The sequence below is a fragment of the Psittacula echo genome, assembly GCF_963264785.1.
Source record: "Psittacula echo genome assembly, chromosome: 2".
Taxonomy (NCBI): Eukaryota; Metazoa; Chordata; class Aves; order Psittaciformes; family Psittacidae; genus Psittacula; species Psittacula echo.
In genome coordinates this window covers 110,981,424-111,001,894 of record NC_137737.1, presented here as the reverse complement: position 1 = coordinate 111,001,894, position 20,471 = coordinate 110,981,424, and the positions used below count along the sequence as shown (strand labels likewise).

At 35.0% G+C, this 20,471-nt stretch overlaps 1 protein-coding gene across 1 annotated transcript in view; it reads left to right on the top strand.

Moving 5' to 3' along the window:
• Positions 1-20,471, top strand: part of ROCK1 (Rho associated coiled-coil containing protein kinase 1) — an 84,824-nt gene that overhangs the window by 53,331 nt on the left and 11,022 nt on the right. The window contains exons 13-27 of the mRNA XM_080611684.1: positions 522-570; positions 1,152-1,287; positions 1,660-1,751; positions 1,877-2,123; positions 3,934-4,040; positions 5,063-5,213; positions 6,101-6,261; positions 7,111-7,295; positions 7,953-8,022; positions 9,404-9,498; positions 11,279-11,444; positions 12,985-13,078; positions 14,173-14,261; positions 14,594-14,782; positions 15,350-15,515. Coding sequence (XP_080467810.1) covers positions 522-570; positions 1,152-1,287; positions 1,660-1,751; positions 1,877-2,123; positions 3,934-4,040; positions 5,063-5,213; positions 6,101-6,261; positions 7,111-7,295; positions 7,953-8,022; positions 9,404-9,498; positions 11,279-11,444; positions 12,985-13,078; positions 14,173-14,261; positions 14,594-14,782; positions 15,350-15,515 — 1,997 coding nt within the window. The remainder of the gene's footprint in view (positions 1-521; positions 571-1,151; positions 1,288-1,659; positions 1,752-1,876; positions 2,124-3,933; positions 4,041-5,062; positions 5,214-6,100; positions 6,262-7,110; positions 7,296-7,952; positions 8,023-9,403; positions 9,499-11,278; positions 11,445-12,984; positions 13,079-14,172; positions 14,262-14,593; positions 14,783-15,349; positions 15,516-20,471) is intronic.

Below are 20,471 nucleotides of genomic sequence, written 5' to 3'. Positions count from 1 at the left end.
GGCTACAAAAATGCAATGGGTATGTCAGTCAACTGAAGTTTTACTATGCACCTCACTATCTCTATAGTACTATGTTCTAATATATTGCTTCAGCAGGGAGACTTTCAAATAACGTTATTCAAATATCTTTATCCATAATAGGGAGCTGTTGAATTAATGACCCATTTTAGCTATTTGAAAAGTTCACAACTAGGGAAAGTTCTAGCAGCTCCCTGGGGAATTATAATTTTAAGGATAACCTGTTGTGTACATGAAACTGTTTTTACATTTGGAGATTAAGGGAGAAAATACAGAACCTAAAGTTTAGCACCTGTAATCTGCAGCAAAGTTGATAAATACTTAATATATTTTACAAATTATTTCCAATAATTGTTTTTTGTTCTAATGCAGAAATTTATTACAAAATAACAGTAGCCAAAATATAAATGTTCACTTTAGTAATGGTCCCAAATTATTTCATTAGAAAGCCATTATGTATAATGTATCCTTCTTAAATATGACTTAAATGATTTTATTTTCAGATCTTCAAACATAAAACTAGACAAGATCATGAAGGAACTGGATGAAGAAGTAAGGTTTTTTTCCTCAGTGAACCTTTCTTAGTTGGGTAAAGAAAGTGGGTAATATTTTTATGACTTAAGATATTTCTTCTGTGATTAAAAAATGGTCCTGAGATTTAATTTGAGATGAAACCATCACATTTCAATAACATAGCATTGGAAGATACACTTTTATTTGTGCAAATTTTCAAAACCTTTTTTGTTTCAGCACATCGTGCTGGATTTTTCTTTGCCTGCTAAATGTTTTGCTTAGTTACAACTCATCACAACTTCTTTAGTTTACCAAACCAGTTACTCTAAAAGTTAATGTACAGATGATTTTCTTTTGAGTCATCAAATAGAATAGAATAGTTCTTTTGTTGTCTCTGAATTTTAATAGTTACTTACTTGTAATCACATTAATGATAACTTCTCTAGTAATTTCTTTAATTTGTCATGTCGAACTTAAAAAAAAGCTATCTTTTCTGAAAACCTTTTAAAGGAAGCCGTAAACTCACTTACTGGATTCCTTGATTAATTAGTTGCAGAGATAATGGTCTGAGGATCATTCCTTAAAATGTAAATGGAAAATACGAATGCTTTTCATTTTAGGGAAACCAAAGAAAGAACTTGGAATCAACAGTGTCTCAGATTGAGAAGGAAAAGATGGTATTGCAACATAAGATAAATGACTACCAAAGAAAAATTGAACAAGAGAATGAAAAAAGACGAAATGTGGAAAATGAAGGTATGCTGTGTTGTCCAAACATTGACACTGATGAAGTATATGATGCGTTTTGGGGAATAATTCACTTCCTTAGTGTCTTAAGTGCTATACAACTTTAAATATTTTTAAATAATGGACATAAATTTTGAGCTTATTTTCATTTGAACACAATAGTTTTGTCTGTATTTCCAAATTCTGTTCTCTACAGTATGTGGTGGTGTTCTGCAAGCACAGAGTTTGACCTAGAAATGTATGTAAGAAGCAAAAAGTCAACAAAAGACCTATTATATGCCCAGAATTTGAGTGTGTTTATATAAAACCCCCAACAAACACAACAAAACAGGAAACCTAAGGATTTTTTTAAAGCTGATTAATGCTGTAATTTTTCTTTAGTGTCCACGCTAAAAGATCAGATGGAAGACTTGAAAAAAATCAACCACCATTCACAAGTTTCAACTGAGAAGATAACACAATTACAAAAACAAGTACGTTGCTTCTGTTCATTATCTTTATTTGTTTGGTTTGAGAAGCAGTATCGAGCATTCAGATACAACAAAACTGGTCCAGATAACTTTTATATTTGATAATCTTGTCTGTTTTGTTTTAACAGCTAGAAGAAGCAAATGATTTGCTGAGGACAGAATCGGATACAGCAGCAAGATTGAGAAAGGGTAACACAGAAATGAGCAAGTCACTAAGTCAGGTAGAATCACTGAACAGAGAACTCCAGGAAAGGTGCAGAGTTCTAGAAAGCACAAAACTGCAGGTGGAGAAAGATTATTACCAACTTCAAGCAGCTTTGGAGTCAGAACGAAGGGACAGAAGTCATGGATCTGAAATGATTGGCGAACTACAGGGTAATTCTTCTGTATTTATACTTTACCAAGAAAGTTATGGTGACCCTACTCTTTTAAATAATGTACAGTTACATAAAGGGAGGAAAACCAACCTGCAAATCAAGTGTGACTTAAAAGAGCAATTTCTGGAGATTGGGTCTGGCTTCTAGATCATGTCTGAGCAGCTCTTGGGAGGGAAAGTACCAAAATCAGAGTGGGAAACACCACTTACAAGTCTATGGGGCTGCCCTGACTAAAAGTCTGAGTAGTACAAAAATATGAAAAGCTAATACAGTGCTAGAGAAGACACAACAGTGTTTTACTGCCTTGTTGCAGTAGCCAATTTGCCATACCTTGCACTTTCTCTTTCATGTGTGGAGAAAGCTATTCTGTTGTTAAATTGAATTTGTTTTCTTTCATGATGCTTCTGCATTGTTTTATAAACAAGACTAAGAGCAAGATATACAAATGGCATGAGAAAACAATTCTGTGCGCTTCAAAATGCATTTTTAACCACATGCAACTCAGCAGTCTGCAGGAGAAAGGATGTTTTTCTCAAGAGTGTAGGGTTAAGGTCCTCTGCTGTTATTTACCCAAATAGCTTTATGTAATTCAGTTACTCATAGAGCTGTTTGTAAAAGTAAATTTAAAATGAATGAGAAAAACATAATATTTAGGAAGACTTCATTATATTCCATCTTGTAATTTCTTATATATTGCCAGATTGTCTCATTATACTTCAAAACCAAGTGAAGCAGGCTATACTATAGTCAGATGTATTTGAACTGAGAGGTATATTTTTGTATACTGTATTTAAGGTATTAAGCGTAATATGGAGTAGTCCTAAGTATTTTTTGTGCATTTATTTGAAAGGAGCTAATGCAAATTCTTCAGCATAGAAATATATACTACTGCTTCAGCTTATATGCTACTACTTTGGCACGTGCATGCACACACACACACACACACACACTAATGCTGCTGTTACTACTAAGGCTTTAGAGGAGACCTTATTGTGGTCTTCAGTATTAAAAGGAGGCTAATAAGAAAGATATAGAGAGACTTTCTACCAGGGCCTGTAGTAACAGGACAAGGGGCAATGTTTTAAACTGAAAAAGATAGATTCACGTTAGGTATCAGGAAGAAATTCCTTACTGTAGGGGTGGTGAGGCACCGGAACAGGTTGCCCGGAGAAGCTGTGGCTGCCCCGTTCCTGGTAGTATTCAAGGCCAGGTTGGATGCGGCTCTGAGCAATCTGGTGTAGTGGAAGGTGCCCCTAGATGGCCTTTAAGGTCCCTTCCAACTGAAACCATTCTGTGATTCTACTTACTATTTAGTATAAGCTTCTGATACCACACAGGGTCTTGTGCCAGATGCTGGGGGGGGATGGGGAATAGTTCCTCTATCCATGGCAAAGCACTTGAGTCATAATTAGGTGAATACATATTACATCAGTACCTGCAGATTCATGTGAGAATGATTTCTTGTGTAATGTGCCTTATCTATATATTAATGGAGTTCACACCAGAAAGGATGCTTGTTGCATAGCATAGCATAACTTGGATTAATGGAAGAAATTTTGCATATTAGATATTGGAAGTGATGGAAGGTGTGTACAAGTTTTTCTTGTGATTGTTTCTTGTGAATCATTACTAATTGCATGCATAAAAAGTGGCTAAAAAATCAGTTTCCTTTACAATGTACAGCCTTTTCATGTCTGAAAAATTTGAAAATGTAAATAGTTTAGGGCCCCAGAAATCAATAAAGCTTTAAAAGGCCTGTTGAGCGAAGTCAAGTAACTAACACAATGATATTTAATTTCTTACGGCAGTTCGGATTACAACTTTACAAGAAGAAGTAAAAAATATTAAAAACAATCTTGAAAGAGTGGAAGCAGAAAGAAAGCAAGCACAGGATATGCTTAATCATTCAGAAAAGGTATGGCAAAGTGATGTGGAGGCTGATGTTTGCTCTTTGTCAGCTTTCAACTATTTTCTCATGGTATTTTTTGATGTTGCTAAATCCTGTGTTCTTCCTCTAAATCGGTCTTGTGCTAAATTGGTGAACTAAACAGTGCTAATTTACAGTCTCAGGATGGTAGGTCTCACAAGTCCTCAAGCAGTTCTTACTTCTAGCTTTGGGCATAAAATTAGTGTTTGTCATTTACTGCCACTGATTCAAGGATCCTGCTAACAGCCAGTAATTTTTGTTCTGCCTGCCTACCTGTTGCTGCAGAGAGATGAACTTGTTAAAACCATGAAATTTAAGTATCTGCTTTTACTGGATTTTAATTTGGCTGGATCAGTGCCAGACTTTTTGATCAGTTTTGGAGCTGAACTGTTTCAATGGTAGCATGTTCCCCTAGTATCTCTGATCCCTGCCCCAACATGGAAGAACAAGTAAAATGAAATCCTGCACCCTTTTTCCAGATAGGCTACATAGTTAGCTCTGTGCTTTGAGGTCAGGTGAAGACTTGCTGTACCATGTGGTCTATCCAAATAAACCAGAGAGATATGACTAAGGGAAAGTGCAAGCAGTTATTATTCTCACTTGGTGTTATTTGAAACAGCAGCCCAAAAGCAAGTCCCTGTCTCTGAAAGCTCAACTCCAGTGCTTGTTTCATGAGTTACTGTTAATGGCTGGCAGTCCCAATAGTGACATAACAGAGTTGCATTCAGGTAACAATAACTCAAATTCTTCCTCTGTGTTCTAGTGTTGTCAGTGGATTAGTTGTGTATTTCCATTATCTTACAAATGTATAGACTACTGAAAAAAGTTAGTGAATTCTTTTCCAGAGCACTAAGTACAGTTTTTGTCTGCTACCGTTCTTTATTAAGCATGGAAAAATAACATGGATTTTTTTCATAACAAAAAGTTAACACTGAAAAAGGGAAGAAAGTAAATCTGATTCCCTCAGATACTATAGAAATCTGGTAACTTTTTTATTTTCTTTTATTTAGGAAAAGAATAATTTAGAGATAGATTTGAACTACAAACTCAAATCATTACAAGACCGGTTAGAACAAGAAGTAAATGAGCACAAAGTGACTAAAGCTCGCTTAACTGACAAACATCAGTCAATAGAGGAGGCAAGATCAGTTGCAATGTGTGGTAAGTGTTTCTTGCAAGTTGCAGGTAAATACGTAATAAAAGTTATTTTGGTTATGATATCTTAAAACACATCATCTTACAATGTAGTACTCTTATACAGGTGTTTAATCCCTTGTATATCAAATGCATATCAAAATTGTAATCCAGAAAACTACACAGTTTAAATGATTTTGTCTAAGCTGGTCCTTGTACCATAAAAATTACATTATTTCTTAATGTTTTGAATATCTTACTTGGTTTGCAGTCAGAGCCTTCCTGGGCTTCTAAAAAGCTATTGGATCTTGAAATCCTGGCATTCCTAAACAGAATTGAAAGAGTGCTTTATCAAGGAGCATTCACTCTTGTGTAACTGCATTAAAAATACTGGTGTTGTGTCAGGCTTGTCTGAAGTGGTGAAGTTTCTTTTATATAATAACCATGAGTCAAAGGTGTGTCTTGACCTCTTAATTGAATACATCAGGTTTTCCTTGTGAATGTCATCAGTACCTAGATGCGTAGTCTGTAACTTTTCAGAAAGATAACACAAATGGTACCATTTGTTCTCTTTTGCTCTATATCCATTCCTGGAAATGAAATGTTGCCTTTATTTCACAATGATTACTTCAAGAATCTGCATTTTTTTATTTCTTTCGCTATCTATCTTTTAGTTGTCCTGATAATATTCCAGTGCTTTGAATGAAAATTGGAATAATTTTAATTTTTTTAGTATTTCTTGTAATAATACCAGGAAGTTTTCACTCAGTAATCAGTCCAACAGCCGAAGAGTTTAAATAGCTGAACAAAAGCACCTGTAAATTATTAGAATATTTAAGACTGTGTTTACACAAGCACTCTTGCAGAAGTTACATACTCATCTTTGTTGTTTTTCTTTTCTTAATCTTGTTTAGAAATGGAAAAAAAAATAAAGGAAGAGAGGGCAGCAAGAGAAAAGGCAGAAAATCGAATAGTTCAAGCTGAAAAACAGTGTTCTATGCTGGACTTTGACCTGAAGCAATCTCAGCACAAACTGGAACACCTTCTTGAGCAAAAGGAGAGACTGGAAGATGAAGTACGTAAAATGTTCATCACTAGGAATTTTCTATATAAGTAAGAAATTATAGTTGCACTGGGAAATGGAAAATTAAATTCACTTACATTGAACTGTGTAATACACTTCTCAATAGAACTGAAGACAGTTGTTGGCCTAAATAGTGCTAGGTAGTTTCTGCTTGTTTCTTAGTTCTTGGATGTCTTACATATTTGAGCCTTCAATTTATCAGAATGCTTTTTTTTTTTTTTTTTGTTTCTATTTCTTTGTTAAGAATAAAAACTTGCTTGTGAATTTGACTGTGTAGTCTGATGGGTTTGGATGGTTTGCATTTTCCAGAAAAGCATTTGTTCAAGGAAATGCAATTAGAATATTGTGTGAAAACTAGCTATTAAGAATAATAGTTTCATCCCTTTTTCTTTACAGGACATTGGGAATGAAGGTTGTAAAAGCTGTTGTGTAAATTAGTTTATATATAGCTGGTAGGCTGTGGTTCTTTCTAGGATGAGAAGTTTTCAGGATCTGAAATCCAGAGAGAGGTTTGCAGGACCTTTCAGCGCACAATTTGTATTTCTTCCATTGTTACCTTTAAGATAAGATAAAACACGTTTGGGACTTTAAAATAAGCTAAGTATGGGGAAGCTTTATTACCATGCAGTGTCTTATCAGTACGTTCTGTAAGGGCAGCAGCTTTCCATAAGATTATTGCACTGAAGTGATCGGAGATTTAGGAATATTTTTATTTCCTGTGCAACATGTAGCATCTAGGCAATGGTATTGGAAATAAAATAATCCATATATGAAACACTTTCAACCACATGGAATTGGTTATTTGGCAAATGCTCCTAAATTGAACTATTTCTCTTTTAGGTAAAGAATCTAGCACTTCAGCTAGAACAAGAGACCAGTAAGCGAATAATGGCACAGAATGAATTAAAGGCACAAGCCTTTGAAGCAGATAACTTGAAGGGTTCTGAGAAGCAGCTGAAACAGGAAATCAATACATTGTTGGAAGCAAAGAGATTACTGGAATTTGAGTTGGCTCAACTTGCTAAGTAAGTAAAAATATGAAGTAAAATGGAAAAAATTGCTTAATTATACATGTACTGTTCTGCCTGTTCCTATTAGCAAATAAAGTTCTCTCGTGCATAGACATTTTTTCCTAAACTAAAAGAGTATTTTTAGCTGCATGTTATGATTTCTCTATGCAGCCTTCAGTGTTGGAATATTTTTGTTATGAGCTATAATGCAGAAAAATTCTTGGCTCATCATGCTATGTCAAGGCATATATATGTATGTGTGCCATTTTTATTTGACTGCCTTCCTTATGGTTGACTGATACTAATTAAATCATGGGACTTTTAGTTTTACTACAGGGGAGTCAATAGCTGTTTTCCCCCTTTAACTACCTGATTATTTCTCTTAACATTCTTTGCTGACTAAAGAGATTTTTCATTAATTAGGCTTCTGTCCTATGGTCCTTCAGGTGACTTAAGAAGTACTCTAAATGGAGAAATGTTGGCTTCTCAATTACATACTGAAATGATCATCAGGGTAGAATAAGGAATGTAATTAGAATTTTAGGGTACACTGTTGGTCTTTGTAATAATGTGCAAATGTAAGATATTTGTAGGATGCTGTTCTGGTTAGAAATAATCTTTGTCATTTGTTAGTAGCTGACTTTCTACATGCTTTTCTTTATTACTTCAAAGACAGTACAGAGGAAACGAAGGTCAAATGCGTGAGCTTCAGGATCAGCTTGAAGCTGAGCAGTATTTTTCGGTAAGACTTGCAAAAAATTGAGTGCTACATTTTGACATGAAATCATTGAACAGTGAATAGTTTGACATTAACATTCTTTAAATGTAAGTAACTACCTGACATAAATCAGCAATTTGCAAAATACAGGCAAGGAACAAAAAAATGGAGAACATTAGACAGTGTATCTAGTCTGTTGCTTTGTAGTTGTTTGTCAAATCTTATGTACTGAGTAACTCTTATCTGAGTTCATCAGAGTAGTTCCTATCTTGAGCTTGGAAAAGACCTATTTTTCTGATACAATTGCAAACTTTTGTAGAGAGTTCAAAACCTCCATACTTAATGGAATATATTCCATGCTATTGATGTACCGTAAGTGTATTTAAGAACCATAGATCAAGGAGCATTCTGCATGTATTCCTTATCCTTCTAAAAAGATAACCTTCTCTGACCTGAGTCCTTTAAGAGCCTTATTTGGTACTTCAGGTAGCCAAGATGTGTATTTCATAGACTTAGCTTTATCTGTTTCATTTCTGTGAAAAGAAGCAATGGTATGAGATGCTCTGTAATGCCTGACCTTCAAATACTTTTGTAAATATGGACAGTCTCATTTCACTTTGGGAAGTACTTTTAAAATTTGGTTCTTCCTTCGAGGGGCAATAAAAATTACTAAACTGCACATGATTAATTTCATTGTGTTACAGATTTCTGTGCATTTCTCCAATATACTGCTAATAAGATCTAGAGTATTGTGTTTCATTCTCTGTTTTCTCTTTTTTTTCCTTAGCATGTAGTTCAGATGAGACATTTCAGTCTGAATATTTAGCAGAAGTATTTTACTGCAGAAGATAAAATTTGAACTTTCAGAATTAGTGGTGGTAGTAATAACAATATAGTAATTGAGAATAGAAGTAATTCATGTAAATCAGGCAGACTTCTTGAGTCAGTTATCTGGAAAAAGTCAGTCTGTGCACAGCTTATAGTCTAAGAGAAAAGACACATAGATACCAAGAGAATACAACAGGTGGAAACACAGGACAGCATTAGCCTTGTTTGACTGACATTTTCAGACAATGATGCGCCAAGAGGATGCAGCTTTGTCCTGTTGTCTCCAGGAGATGTGCTCAGCTGAGTCCTAATGCATTCCTTCCCTTTTGTCATCTGGTTTTCTTGTACAACTATGTAGGAAACTAGACTAGAAAATTGAAAACTAACATGGTCACTTCAGTTCCCTGCACAAGGGGAACTGAAAAGGAGCATCTTGGACAGGCAGGAAGGAGGAAATTTCATTGAAGACAGTACTGGCATGTTTTGGGATTTGACAAATGGAAATGAACCCAGAACCAAAACAATGAAGAATTTAATCTGGAATTTGACTAATGATTCTTTATGCTTTCTTTTACAGACGCTTTACAAAACTCAGGTTAAGGAACTGAAAGAAGAAATTGATGAAAAGAATAAAGAAACTCAAAGAAAAATGCAGGAATTGCAAAATGAAAAGTATGCCCATTGTGCTTCTCAAATACACAGAAGTTTTTCCCTGTAGTGTGTTCTCACTTATGGAAAATTTTGAATCCGATTTTAACTGTTTAATTCGTTCAGAAAACGTCAGGTCTTTAAAAGGGTTCCATAATACCTTGTAAAATGGCAAAAACATTGAATTTTGTCTATGCTGACTTACAAAGCCAAATATGGTTATTCATATTTGGTTTGAACTCCATATGTAATATCTGGAAAGGAAATGATGATGTCTGAGAGTTTAGGAAGATGCAGAAATTTGAAAAAACATTTGAATTTGTGGTAATCGTCTTGCTTGTGTAACAACTTTTTTATTTGATTGTGTTATCTTAGTAATTACTATATTTCTATAGCAAATAATTTGAGAAAAATGTAATGAAAATACTTTGAATTCTAGGTTTAGTACACTTCTGATTACAGCAAAACCAGTTAATCCAACTGATTAATTGTGATGTGCCATTTTCTAAGTCAGCAAATAAGGCAAAAAGTTTAAGCTTGGTTTTCCAGTTTATTAATTTAATATATACTGATTCTGAAGGAGACCATAGTCTTATGAATGAAGTGAGTTTCTCTCTTCCAAAGTTTGTGTCAATTGTTCTACTCGAGCAGGATGTTATGTACAGTGTTTGTGATGCATTTCGATGCGTAAAGGAAGGGAGAAAGAAATCATGTAGGAGGAAAACACCTGTCTGTGCAAAGGCGTTCAGGAGTAGGATCCAACTTTAAAAGAAAAAAGGGCAGGAGGTGGGAGGGTGATGTGGTTTTGGCTTGGGTTTTTTGTTGTTGTTGTTTTTTGTTTTGTTTTGTTTTCCTCCCTCGTTTTTTGGATTTTTTTTCTTTCTTTTTTTCTTATTTTTATAGATTGCTTTTTTCCCCTGGGAATTGTGACAAAGGTATACTTCAGCAGTTACCTTTTTGTAGTAGAGGCCCATATCTGCTACAGATGTATCAAATCAGTGGACTCCAACACGTATTTCACTGTGTAAATATCTTTTTATTTTGCAGTGCAGGAAGGGCATCTGTCATGAGCCCATACTGCAGTCATGGATTGCCACTTCTGTCTCCTAATGCTGTGGGCTGTCACCTGTTGCTGGGTGCATCTGACTCCTGGGTGCTAGCTTGGTCACTGTGCTTTGTGTGGGTTTCTTTGGAGACAAATATAAGGAGCTCTGCCTGTTCTTGAAACACGAGCAAGAAAGTTTGGCTTGTATGCTGAACTGATCAGATTTGTATATATTGAAAAGATTCTGCACACAAGTTAATGCCCCTGCCTCTCAAGCTGTAGATGGAATTTGCAAGCCTTTGTGCAAAAGGATGCCTAGAGAATCACTGTATATTTTCAGAAACTCTGCAATTTTCATTATTGTTAAAATGGTGTGGAGCATACATCTTCATGAGCAGTAATCTTGTCTGAAGTAACAGCTAATACTGATAGGTTTAAGTATCTTTTGATGGACCACGTGGTACATGCAATTTTAATTCTTTTATTCCTCAAAGGCAGGAGAATTTGTCACACCTGCTTTCCTAAGGGTTGGTGTTTCATGGAGGATTGAAATTTTAATTGAACTATAGTAAGCTTGCTGCTGTAGCTTGTGTGGACCATCAAAAAATACAGGAGTACAGAGTTTGTTTTTGTAAACCTTGTTTTTCTTAAGAAACTAAGATAATGACAGTCAGTGGAGTGGTATAATTTGGGTTTGTTAGTCTTCCTGAAATTATTGAACGTTCTGTGTAGAACAAAATGTTCATGTTCTCTTTACAGAGAAACGCTCACTACCCAGTTGGATTTAGCTGAAACCAAAGCTGAGTCAGAACGGTTAGCACGAGCACTCCTTGAAGAACAGTATTTTGAACTAAGTCAGGAAAGCAAAAAAGCAGCATCAAGACACAGGCAAGAAATGACTGACAAGGACAGCATCATCAGAAGGGTAAATTACTCCACTGTAATTAGTATCTATATATATCTTCCAGCTGAAAACAGAAAATTATGTTTCTATTTTAATTTATAAAGTCCTCTCATCATAAGTGATAAGTACCAAAGTTTTGGACTCGTTTGGAACCTTCAACATATCAATCCCATCATGTGAACTCCCGAAGAAATGTAGACTTGATGACATCTGAGGTGAAGCCAGAATGAAAATCAACTGAATGTCTTTATTTCAGTTATTAAGCCTTTTGTGGTTACTTCTTGTCATTGCCCAGTGTATTATTTCAATCTTGTAAATTTGTGGAGCTGTACAGTAGAGACTCTTACTGTAAAATAACTTAAGTCTTGAGTTTCTTACTTGTAATCTATTAAAAAAAAAAAAGGGGGCAAAACCAAAACGCACCAAAAAACCCCAGTAAAACTCCAAACCCCACCAAACCCCAAGCTCTGTTTTTTGAAGATACTTCATAGTGTAGCTCTTGTGTATTAGTACAAGACTGATGAAACTCTTCAGTTAAAGACATTTAAATAGCATAGTTATTTTATTATTACTGCTTTTTTCCCATTTAGCATCAGCTACGGAGATTTTTTACACCCCTGTGATTCTTTAAAAAACTTCAGTAAACTCGAGATGTAACTGAACTTGCATCAGTTGCTTAAAGCTTTCTATTAGCACTACTATAGATATTATATTTCTGTGTGAAGATAGCAGAAGTTGTGTTTGTTACACATGTTTCTTTGATAAGCTTGAAATCTCCGGATTGCCACCATTTCTTAAGAAGCATTTAGAAGACTAGAATACCTTCTTGGCAGTATGATTTTTGGTTTCAGATATTGTAATAATTTTGTCAGACACAATAATTTCTATACGCTTCAAGCAAAACGTTTTTTTTTGGGGAATGCAGTTATGTCTGGTTTTTAATATGTATTTAAGTGGCTGACAAGTGATCCTGACTGTGGCAGCCAACATACTCAAAGTGTAATGGTTTTTCTTTCTGGTCCTTATTTTGTAACCCTATGTACATATTTGCCTGTGTATGCTCTGACTTACTCCAAATTTAGTTCTATTACTGTGCTAATTTATACCTATTTTTCATGATACATGACAGTTATTTAGCAGCAGATGCCATATATCTGCTTTAGCCTTGAATGATAGAGTTGTATCATCTATCAGTTGCTTTTCTATCTGTATTCAGGGGATCAGGCTTCCAAAGTACCAGAAATTCATGGGAAATTTCCACGTTCAATAACAAACAATTTAATTTTACCACAGTTGGGTTTTCAGTTCCATACTGCACTGTTGCCAGCTCTGCAAAGATAATCAAAAAGAAAAAGAGTTCTTTCTGGGACAGGTGTATTTTGAGCCTTATGGTAAATCACGACAGCTTAGAACTACCTTTTTTTTAAAAAAAAATTCAAGTTTGAAAGGTAAGCAGATTTTTTTTTATATATGATCTGAGGAAGGTGTTCCAAGCAAATGGCTTTTTGATGGAATTGATGGCAAGAATTCTGTATTTTAAAATGTGTCTGTTTTCATTTAGCTGGAAGAGACTAATAACACATTAACCAAAGATGTTGATTTAATAACAAAGGAAAATTCAGAGATCAGTGAAAAAATTAAGAAACAGGAAGAAGGTATGTCGTATTTGGAGTTTTAATTCATCTGTTATGAAGCATATGTGGCAAAATGGGAAATGGGAGAAGACATTGCTGTTTAACTTCCCTATTATTTGGGGCTTGATAAAAAATCATAGTCATTGTTTTAATCTTGAAAATGTATCTTCCGTGTAAATCACAGCCCTTTTTGGAAAGGGTAGAAAGGACCCCAAGAGCTACCAACCTGTCAGCCTCACCTCTGTGCCTGGAAAGATTGTGGAACAGATCCTCCTAGAAGCTGTGCTAAGGCACATGCGAGACAGGGAGTTGATTTGAGACAGCCAGCATGAGTTTCTGCTCACACTCCCATGTCACTTTAAGTTAGAACTAGCAGGCATAGTCAGGAATGCCTTTTTGCTACAGGTGATTCTTACATTCAACCCCCTTCCATCAGCCATGCCCTTGTGTGCATGAAAGTTACTGAAGTATTTTATTCATTTAATTCTCAATCAGCAGACTGGAGGTATGATTGAGAGATTGTGTGATGTGCTCTAGGTTACCCTGCTCTTGCAGAGGGGTTGGACTAGATGATCTTTTGAGGTCCCTTCCAACCCTTGGGATTCTGTGATTGTCACACACCAGTTACTTGAGTCTACCAGAGGAGTTTGGGGGAAGCATAACAGAATCATTCCTCATTTAAAGAAAGCCTTTTTTCCTATGTTTACTTTATGCTTGGTTTAAGAATCTCTACTGAATGTGGGTCCAGTTGTATCAGTCTTATTCTGTGTAGGTACTGACTTAGTAATTTTTGGTACTGCAGAAACACTTTTGGTAGTGCAAACATGAAAGAAATGGGGCAACAAACTTAGTCATCATCAGGAAAGAAAAATATATATGTTGTCTTTAGCATTCCCTCTTGGTGCCTTCCTGATACATATATCCCTCTGGTCATTTTCCATCATTATAGTAGCATTAAACTGGTAACCTTTATTGCGATTTTATTTGTATTTTCCACATTAAGTGATATAACAGGAAAATAGAGGAAGAAAAATAGATGAAATTATAGAAATAATTAAGCTTAGAAATACTTACTTTGTCCTAAAATACCTCAAAGTTGAATATTATTTTAACAGAATACAAAATAAAAAAAGAAGAGGAAATCAATAATATTAGAATGCATTATGAGAAGAGCATTAACACTGAAAGAACTCTGAAGACACAGGTATAACTTTTATTGCAATTTAATAACAATTATTTTGTATATCAGATTTTCAATTTTTTTTTTTTTTCTTGTGTAATTAACCCTTAGTTCCTTTGAGATTAAGTGTATATTAACCATGGTGTGTAATATGCACTCTTGATCGATACAGTTGAAAGAATAATTTGATGTTGTGTACTTTTCATTTTTATGACTTACTGTCATAAGTACTGGTCATTTATGTTGGTGAAGATTTGTTTTTTGATCGAATCCTATAACTAGAATAACTTAGAAGTTGTGTATGAAACATGCTTGCATCTAGCATTTTTCTGACTGGTTTTCCTGTTTCTTAACAGGCTGTCAACAAACTGGCTGAGATAATGAACCGGAAAGATTTTAAAATAGACAGAAAGAAAGCAAACATGCAAGATTTGAGGAAGAAAGAGAAGGAAAACCGGAAGCTTCAGTTAGAACTTAATCAAGAAAAAGAGAAATTCAATCAGATGGTAGTGAAATACCAAAAGGAGGTCAATGAAATGCAAGCGGTAAAATCATCTTAATATTTTTGTCACGTTATGGAATTCTCTCCACAGGAAAAATGTACAGCTCCTAGTCTGCTTGAAAAAATGGCAATTTCTGTTCCAAATGTTCTAGGCTGCAGAATTCTAGTGAGGCAGAGACCTTAACAAATGTGCAGCTGTGCTTGTTCTCATTCATTTCCTCTTCCTAAATTCTTAACTGTGGAGGTTGTAAAAAGTTACACATTATGAAAAAGTTATACATTATGAAAACTAAAAAAAAAAAAAAAAAAAAAAAGAGTACTGTTTTTCATACTATTTGTGCAGTTTATTTCATTGGTAGGTGATCTCCTTTGCAAAACAAATGGTAATTTAAGAGTTAATCAGACTGTGTGTTACTTGAATGTGTTGCTGGATCTTTGATATTTAACTTTTTTCCAAGGCTGAACAAACACATCTACTATAATAATTTATGTCAATGTTATCAAAAGTATCTAGAGATACTAAAAAAAAAAGTAGTAAGTTTTGTTTTCAGAATACTTTGCTGCCATATTTTTGAAATCGCAGTAACTATGCGTGTGTATATACATACAGCAACTAGCAGAAGAATCTACATACAGGAATGAGCTCCAGATGCAGCTGGATAGTAAAGAGAGTGACATAGAACAACTACGAAGGAAAATCTTGGACCTCCAGCAAGGAATGGATTCTACTAGTGTTGCTAGTCTCCAGCCAGATGAAACAGATGGAAATCTTTCAGGTAAGAGAAAAGCATATTTGAACTACCTGATCTTGTACATACATAGTTTCAGAAGGTACTGTTTTCAACAAGTTACTACCTTTTAAAATCTTTTGTCATTCTTTTCCAGTATCGCCTATCTACTTCCTTATTTTTTATATTTTATTTCATAGCTTAGCTGCTTATATTTAAGTCTGAATTTCTTTCCTCATCACACTTCCCACTGTATAGCTTGCCATTAGCATAATTTTTATCCACTTTCATGGAAGGAATATCTTTACATCTGCTGCTGTTTGCATATAGTGAATACAATGTGCAGTATCCAGTGAGCAGAATACAGGGCCAGCACTTCCACAACATTGTGACCATATTTTGTATTTTGAATGCAAAATTACCTTTATCTTGTCTGTTCTTACAGTCATGTAGCACCATTGTGACAAGTGGCAGTAATTTCCAATGTGAAAAATAATCAAGTAATTTTCATAATGCTGTTACTGTTGTATGGAGTTCTGATTTAGCAAATTAAAACAAGAACAACTAATAATGTAGTTTGCCATTTCCATGTCGTGTCAGTTCCAGGCATTATATTTTGAGACCCACTGTTACACTCACTGATAAGTGATCTCTTCCTCCCCAATTGTTTGAAAAATATAATCAGTTAGTACTTTCACATGATCCACTTCTGTATCTCCTAGATACAGGAAAAAATGTTCAGTGGTAATAAGCTGTGCTTAACAATTTCCAGATGTTGGAGCTAGGTTTATTTTTTCGCATAGTCAAGTAATTTTATAATTCATCGTGAAGTTATTAATAAATTGTCTTACAGATTTACAGTCTGATTTTTATTGTAGAAAAATACATTCAAGCATACAAAAATAGAATACTATTTGGGGTATTTTAAGACTTCAGTGGACAAGTAATCAGATAAAAGTAAATAGAATCATTTTAGTTGTCTGTTTTCCTGTTAATGCACTTCATGCTGCTCAGATTGCCAAATTGTAGAGTTTTTCCAGGGGTCTTAGAGTGACTGAAATTGCAGGTAGGTTACCAGGCTTGGTGTATATTTTTATGTAGTTATTCCTTTCTGTGTCTATTTTCATGTCCTGTCTTCCCCTTAGTATAGTTTTAGATTTTTAGTTCATAATTAAGTGAAATCTGTTCTAGAATAGATTTTCATTTGGGTAGTGATACAGTCTTTTCTTCACAGCTTCCATTCTGTCCAAGAAGTGTTTTGCTCTCTGAATTTTGATCTGTAAAACGCTCAGGCAGTTGCCATCTTGTAAAGTAAATGTCTGTTTTACTTCTTTTGAAAATGTCTGCTGGACCAGATTTCCATCAAAACTCAGTATTGAGAATTCTTAGAATTACTAGATTGGTGAAGTAACATGTTTATTCTTAGCTGTCACCTGCTAGGAAACTCCCTCTGGTATTTCTGGGAGTTTCTCTTAACTGCTAATTATCAGTGCATTCCATTTAACCGGGGTAAAAGAAAGAAATCAGAGGGGTTTTACTTAGTGTTTTTTCTGTGCTCAAATTAGTATTTGGAATCAAGCACAATGATTTGATAGTGTCTCTAAATGAAGAACACTGTAGTTCATATTTTTATTGAAAATTTCAGACCTCCTGTAAATTGAAAGCTTAATTTTTTCTACAAGAAAACAGACTAGATTTGTTCTACATAAGAGGATAGTTTTGAACTTTCTTACTTTGCTTATCAGCCATTTTCAGCTTGATGGCTGTTGTGTATTACACTGAAAACACGCAATGCCTCCATGGGCAAGATTTGAGGAAGACAGAAGAAAAACTGACAGCTCAAGTTAGAACTTAATCAAGAAAAAGAGGAATTCAGTCGGATTCTCCATTTTCTTCTTAAGGGCAGTAGTATGTCAGTGTGACCCTGTTGTCTCCCAAGATCTTAGGAAGGCTGTAGGAACAAGCTCTTTTTGTCTACCTTGTTACAGTCCGTTATTTTCAGTTTCACCTCTGGAGATGTGTATGGCTTCTGGCTATGACTATTACTTGCCATTTCAATTTTGAGGGCAGAAATTTTGGTATGTGCAGTATCATCTCCATACTCTAATACATGTTATTAAGAGTTGTCTAGATTTAGATCATGTCCTTACATGCTGCTGCTTTTTTTTTAAATTAAAAGAGATTAAGTGATGTTGGTATATATAGTCAGTTTTCACATATTTGCTAAAGAGCCAAGCAGAGGGTAGAGAAGGATTGCACTAGTATTGTGAGGACAAAAAAAAAAAAAAGCGAATCTTCAAAGTAGAAGTATTCCATGAAAGAGAAGATTATCCAGCACATAGTTATTTTTCTGCAAACCAAGTAGTTAGTCTTCAAAAAGAAAGGTGGCATGCCACAGTAGTTCATTTGCTGCAATTCAGTTCTATGAAGTTGTTTGTCTTCAGCTGTGTGCTAAGTTCCCATCACTTTTGTGGCCTGAACATAGACATTTTTTCAGAGCACTTTGAAAAGCATCTTGTTTAAGAGGTAATTTTTTCTGTGGTAGGTACAGAGAAATCACACAGTAACACACCTTGCAGCTGCATCTCACTTGGAGATGGTTTCTGTCTGTCACTGAACTAAATACCCCCTCAAGTTCTGGTGGCTCCCAGGGCTGCTTAGGTACTCCCAAGGTAGGGATTGGCTCATTTAGACAATACAGACTATTCTCAGGCATTTGCTTCTCCAGATGGGAAGGATCATGATGTGGATGAAGGTTTTCCTTGTATGCAGTTCCAGGCATTTTTGTAACTCACACTCCTGATAATTGATTCAGATAGCAGCTCATGTCTCAGTTGATGTCTCCAGTGTTAACAGAGTCCTTGCTGAAACAGCTGAAATACTTGCTTTTTATTGATGCCTTTGAAATGCATTATCCTCCTGGCTGGACTTAGAAAATCTGAATACTTACATGATTGTAAACAAAGTTCTTCTCTGTCAAGACAAAACCTAATCAGGAACTTAAAGGATTTTGTCCTAGTTGTTATAGGGCACTTGTTGTAAATTAATTCTTTTCATCTGACTGGCAAGATAATTTAAGCAGTTGACCTGTCCTGCAGGTTTAACTGCAGTGCATAATATTTTACAGCATAGGTTATAAATCATATTTTACAGAAAAATAGAATTGAATATTAAACATGGACCATTTAAGCCCATAGGTTTTTTTGGAACATGAAACATAGGACTTTCTGAAACACCTGCAAGTAGCTATCACCTGAATAAACCTCAAAGCAAGATCCAGCCAGCAATCCTTGGTGAGATCCACATGAAATTACAGTAAGACAGCCTGAGGATGGAAAGAATCCAGTGGGAAGGGTAAACTGGAAAGAATTAGCAAGGTAGTATCTCTAGTTATGTGGTTACCATGGAAGAGTCTGAGGCGTAGGAATTCTTGAACATTGGAAAAAGATGCTTTACTGCTCATGAAAGCGCCTGTATTACTTAGCTCCAAAACAATGAAAAGTCTCATAAATCAGTATAGTCATGGTTGGCTTGTGTGATTCTATTGAAGACTTAGTGTTAGAAGTCAAATTTATCATGCTGAATCACAGTGAATCCTGGCAATACAAATAGTAGCCATGAAGATATTTAGAATGCAAATCCATATTTTTATATATATTCAGAGATAATTCTAAGATCTGTAGCCTTTATGGAATCCTTTCTTCATAGTCTTTTCAGGTCCAGCTAGCTATCAGGTATTTTTGAGGTCTATCTTGGATTTGCTGGATTGGGAAAATATGAACTATCTATTCTGGGATTCTTTCCAAAATACAGGGATGTTGTCAAGCAATAGTTTTGAGCCTACTTTTAAAGACAAGAGTAGAAGAATCTTTTTATAATAGTCTAGATAGCCCATATTTTCTTAATTACTTAATCAGAACACTCATAAATATTATTCTTCTGGATTAAATATTTGTGAAATGGCCAGATGAGCATTTGTAGATTTGCTAGCTAACTCTGTCAAGGGAAATTAAAATACACTATAAATATTACTTGAGACAAACCTTTGTGATGAATTTGGAAGGGAAGGACTTATCTACCCTTTCAAGAGTACATTTGGTTCCAGACGGATGTTAGCTTTGATACATTCATAAATTGTTATTTTCAACTGCAGAATGTTATTCACAGCTCAGAAATCATCTCTCATGCAAATAAAATTTGCTTACTAAAATAGATTTGTAGTAGGCAGAAAAGAATGTCAACCAATTCATTTGTAATGGCTCACCAACTTTCTACTTTCTTTGACATTTCTATCAGAATGTGCTGAAATAGAAGTAAACTTAGAAAAACTCACACTGACTCTATAAGCAACATAGTACCTGGTGCATCTTTTAAAGTTTACCATTATTGGATCTTTCCAGATTTTCATATTCCACAGTTTGGACAGATGTGTACTTACTCCTTTCAAATCACCATCATCCATTCTGTATTCCTTTTGAACTGCAGTTGTCCATACTGTGTTCCTTTTTAGAACTACATAGCAATTTTTTATTAGCAATTAATCAGTTCTTTTGCAATGTAGGACTTGAGTTTTAGGATATTCCTAAAATTCCTAAAAATTGAAGAATCTTCTCTTGATGTAAAAGCTATTCAAAATATTCAAAAATAGGGTAAGCATCATTTGTGATGCCATGAAGGAAATAGGTTTCCTTTTCCAAAGCTACTGAATATCAAAAACTGGGGAAGGGCTTGGGGGATGAAACTCCCACTCCCCACTGTTCTTGTGCAGATATGAGAGGCAGGGAAACAAATTTCTTTCATTTTTCTAGGAAATTTTCTTAATGGAATGAGTTCTACTAAGATGCCTTTCTTCCAATGAGAATTTCAGTAGTTCAGCCATCCCTAAATATTTTGAAGTTACTTTCTGTGGAGAAATGTTAGGAAATTATTCTGTTTTTAAGCGTAGTCCACTTCTAAATATTGTATCCTGTCAGGCTAATGCTGGAAGGGGGGTTTTATGCCTAA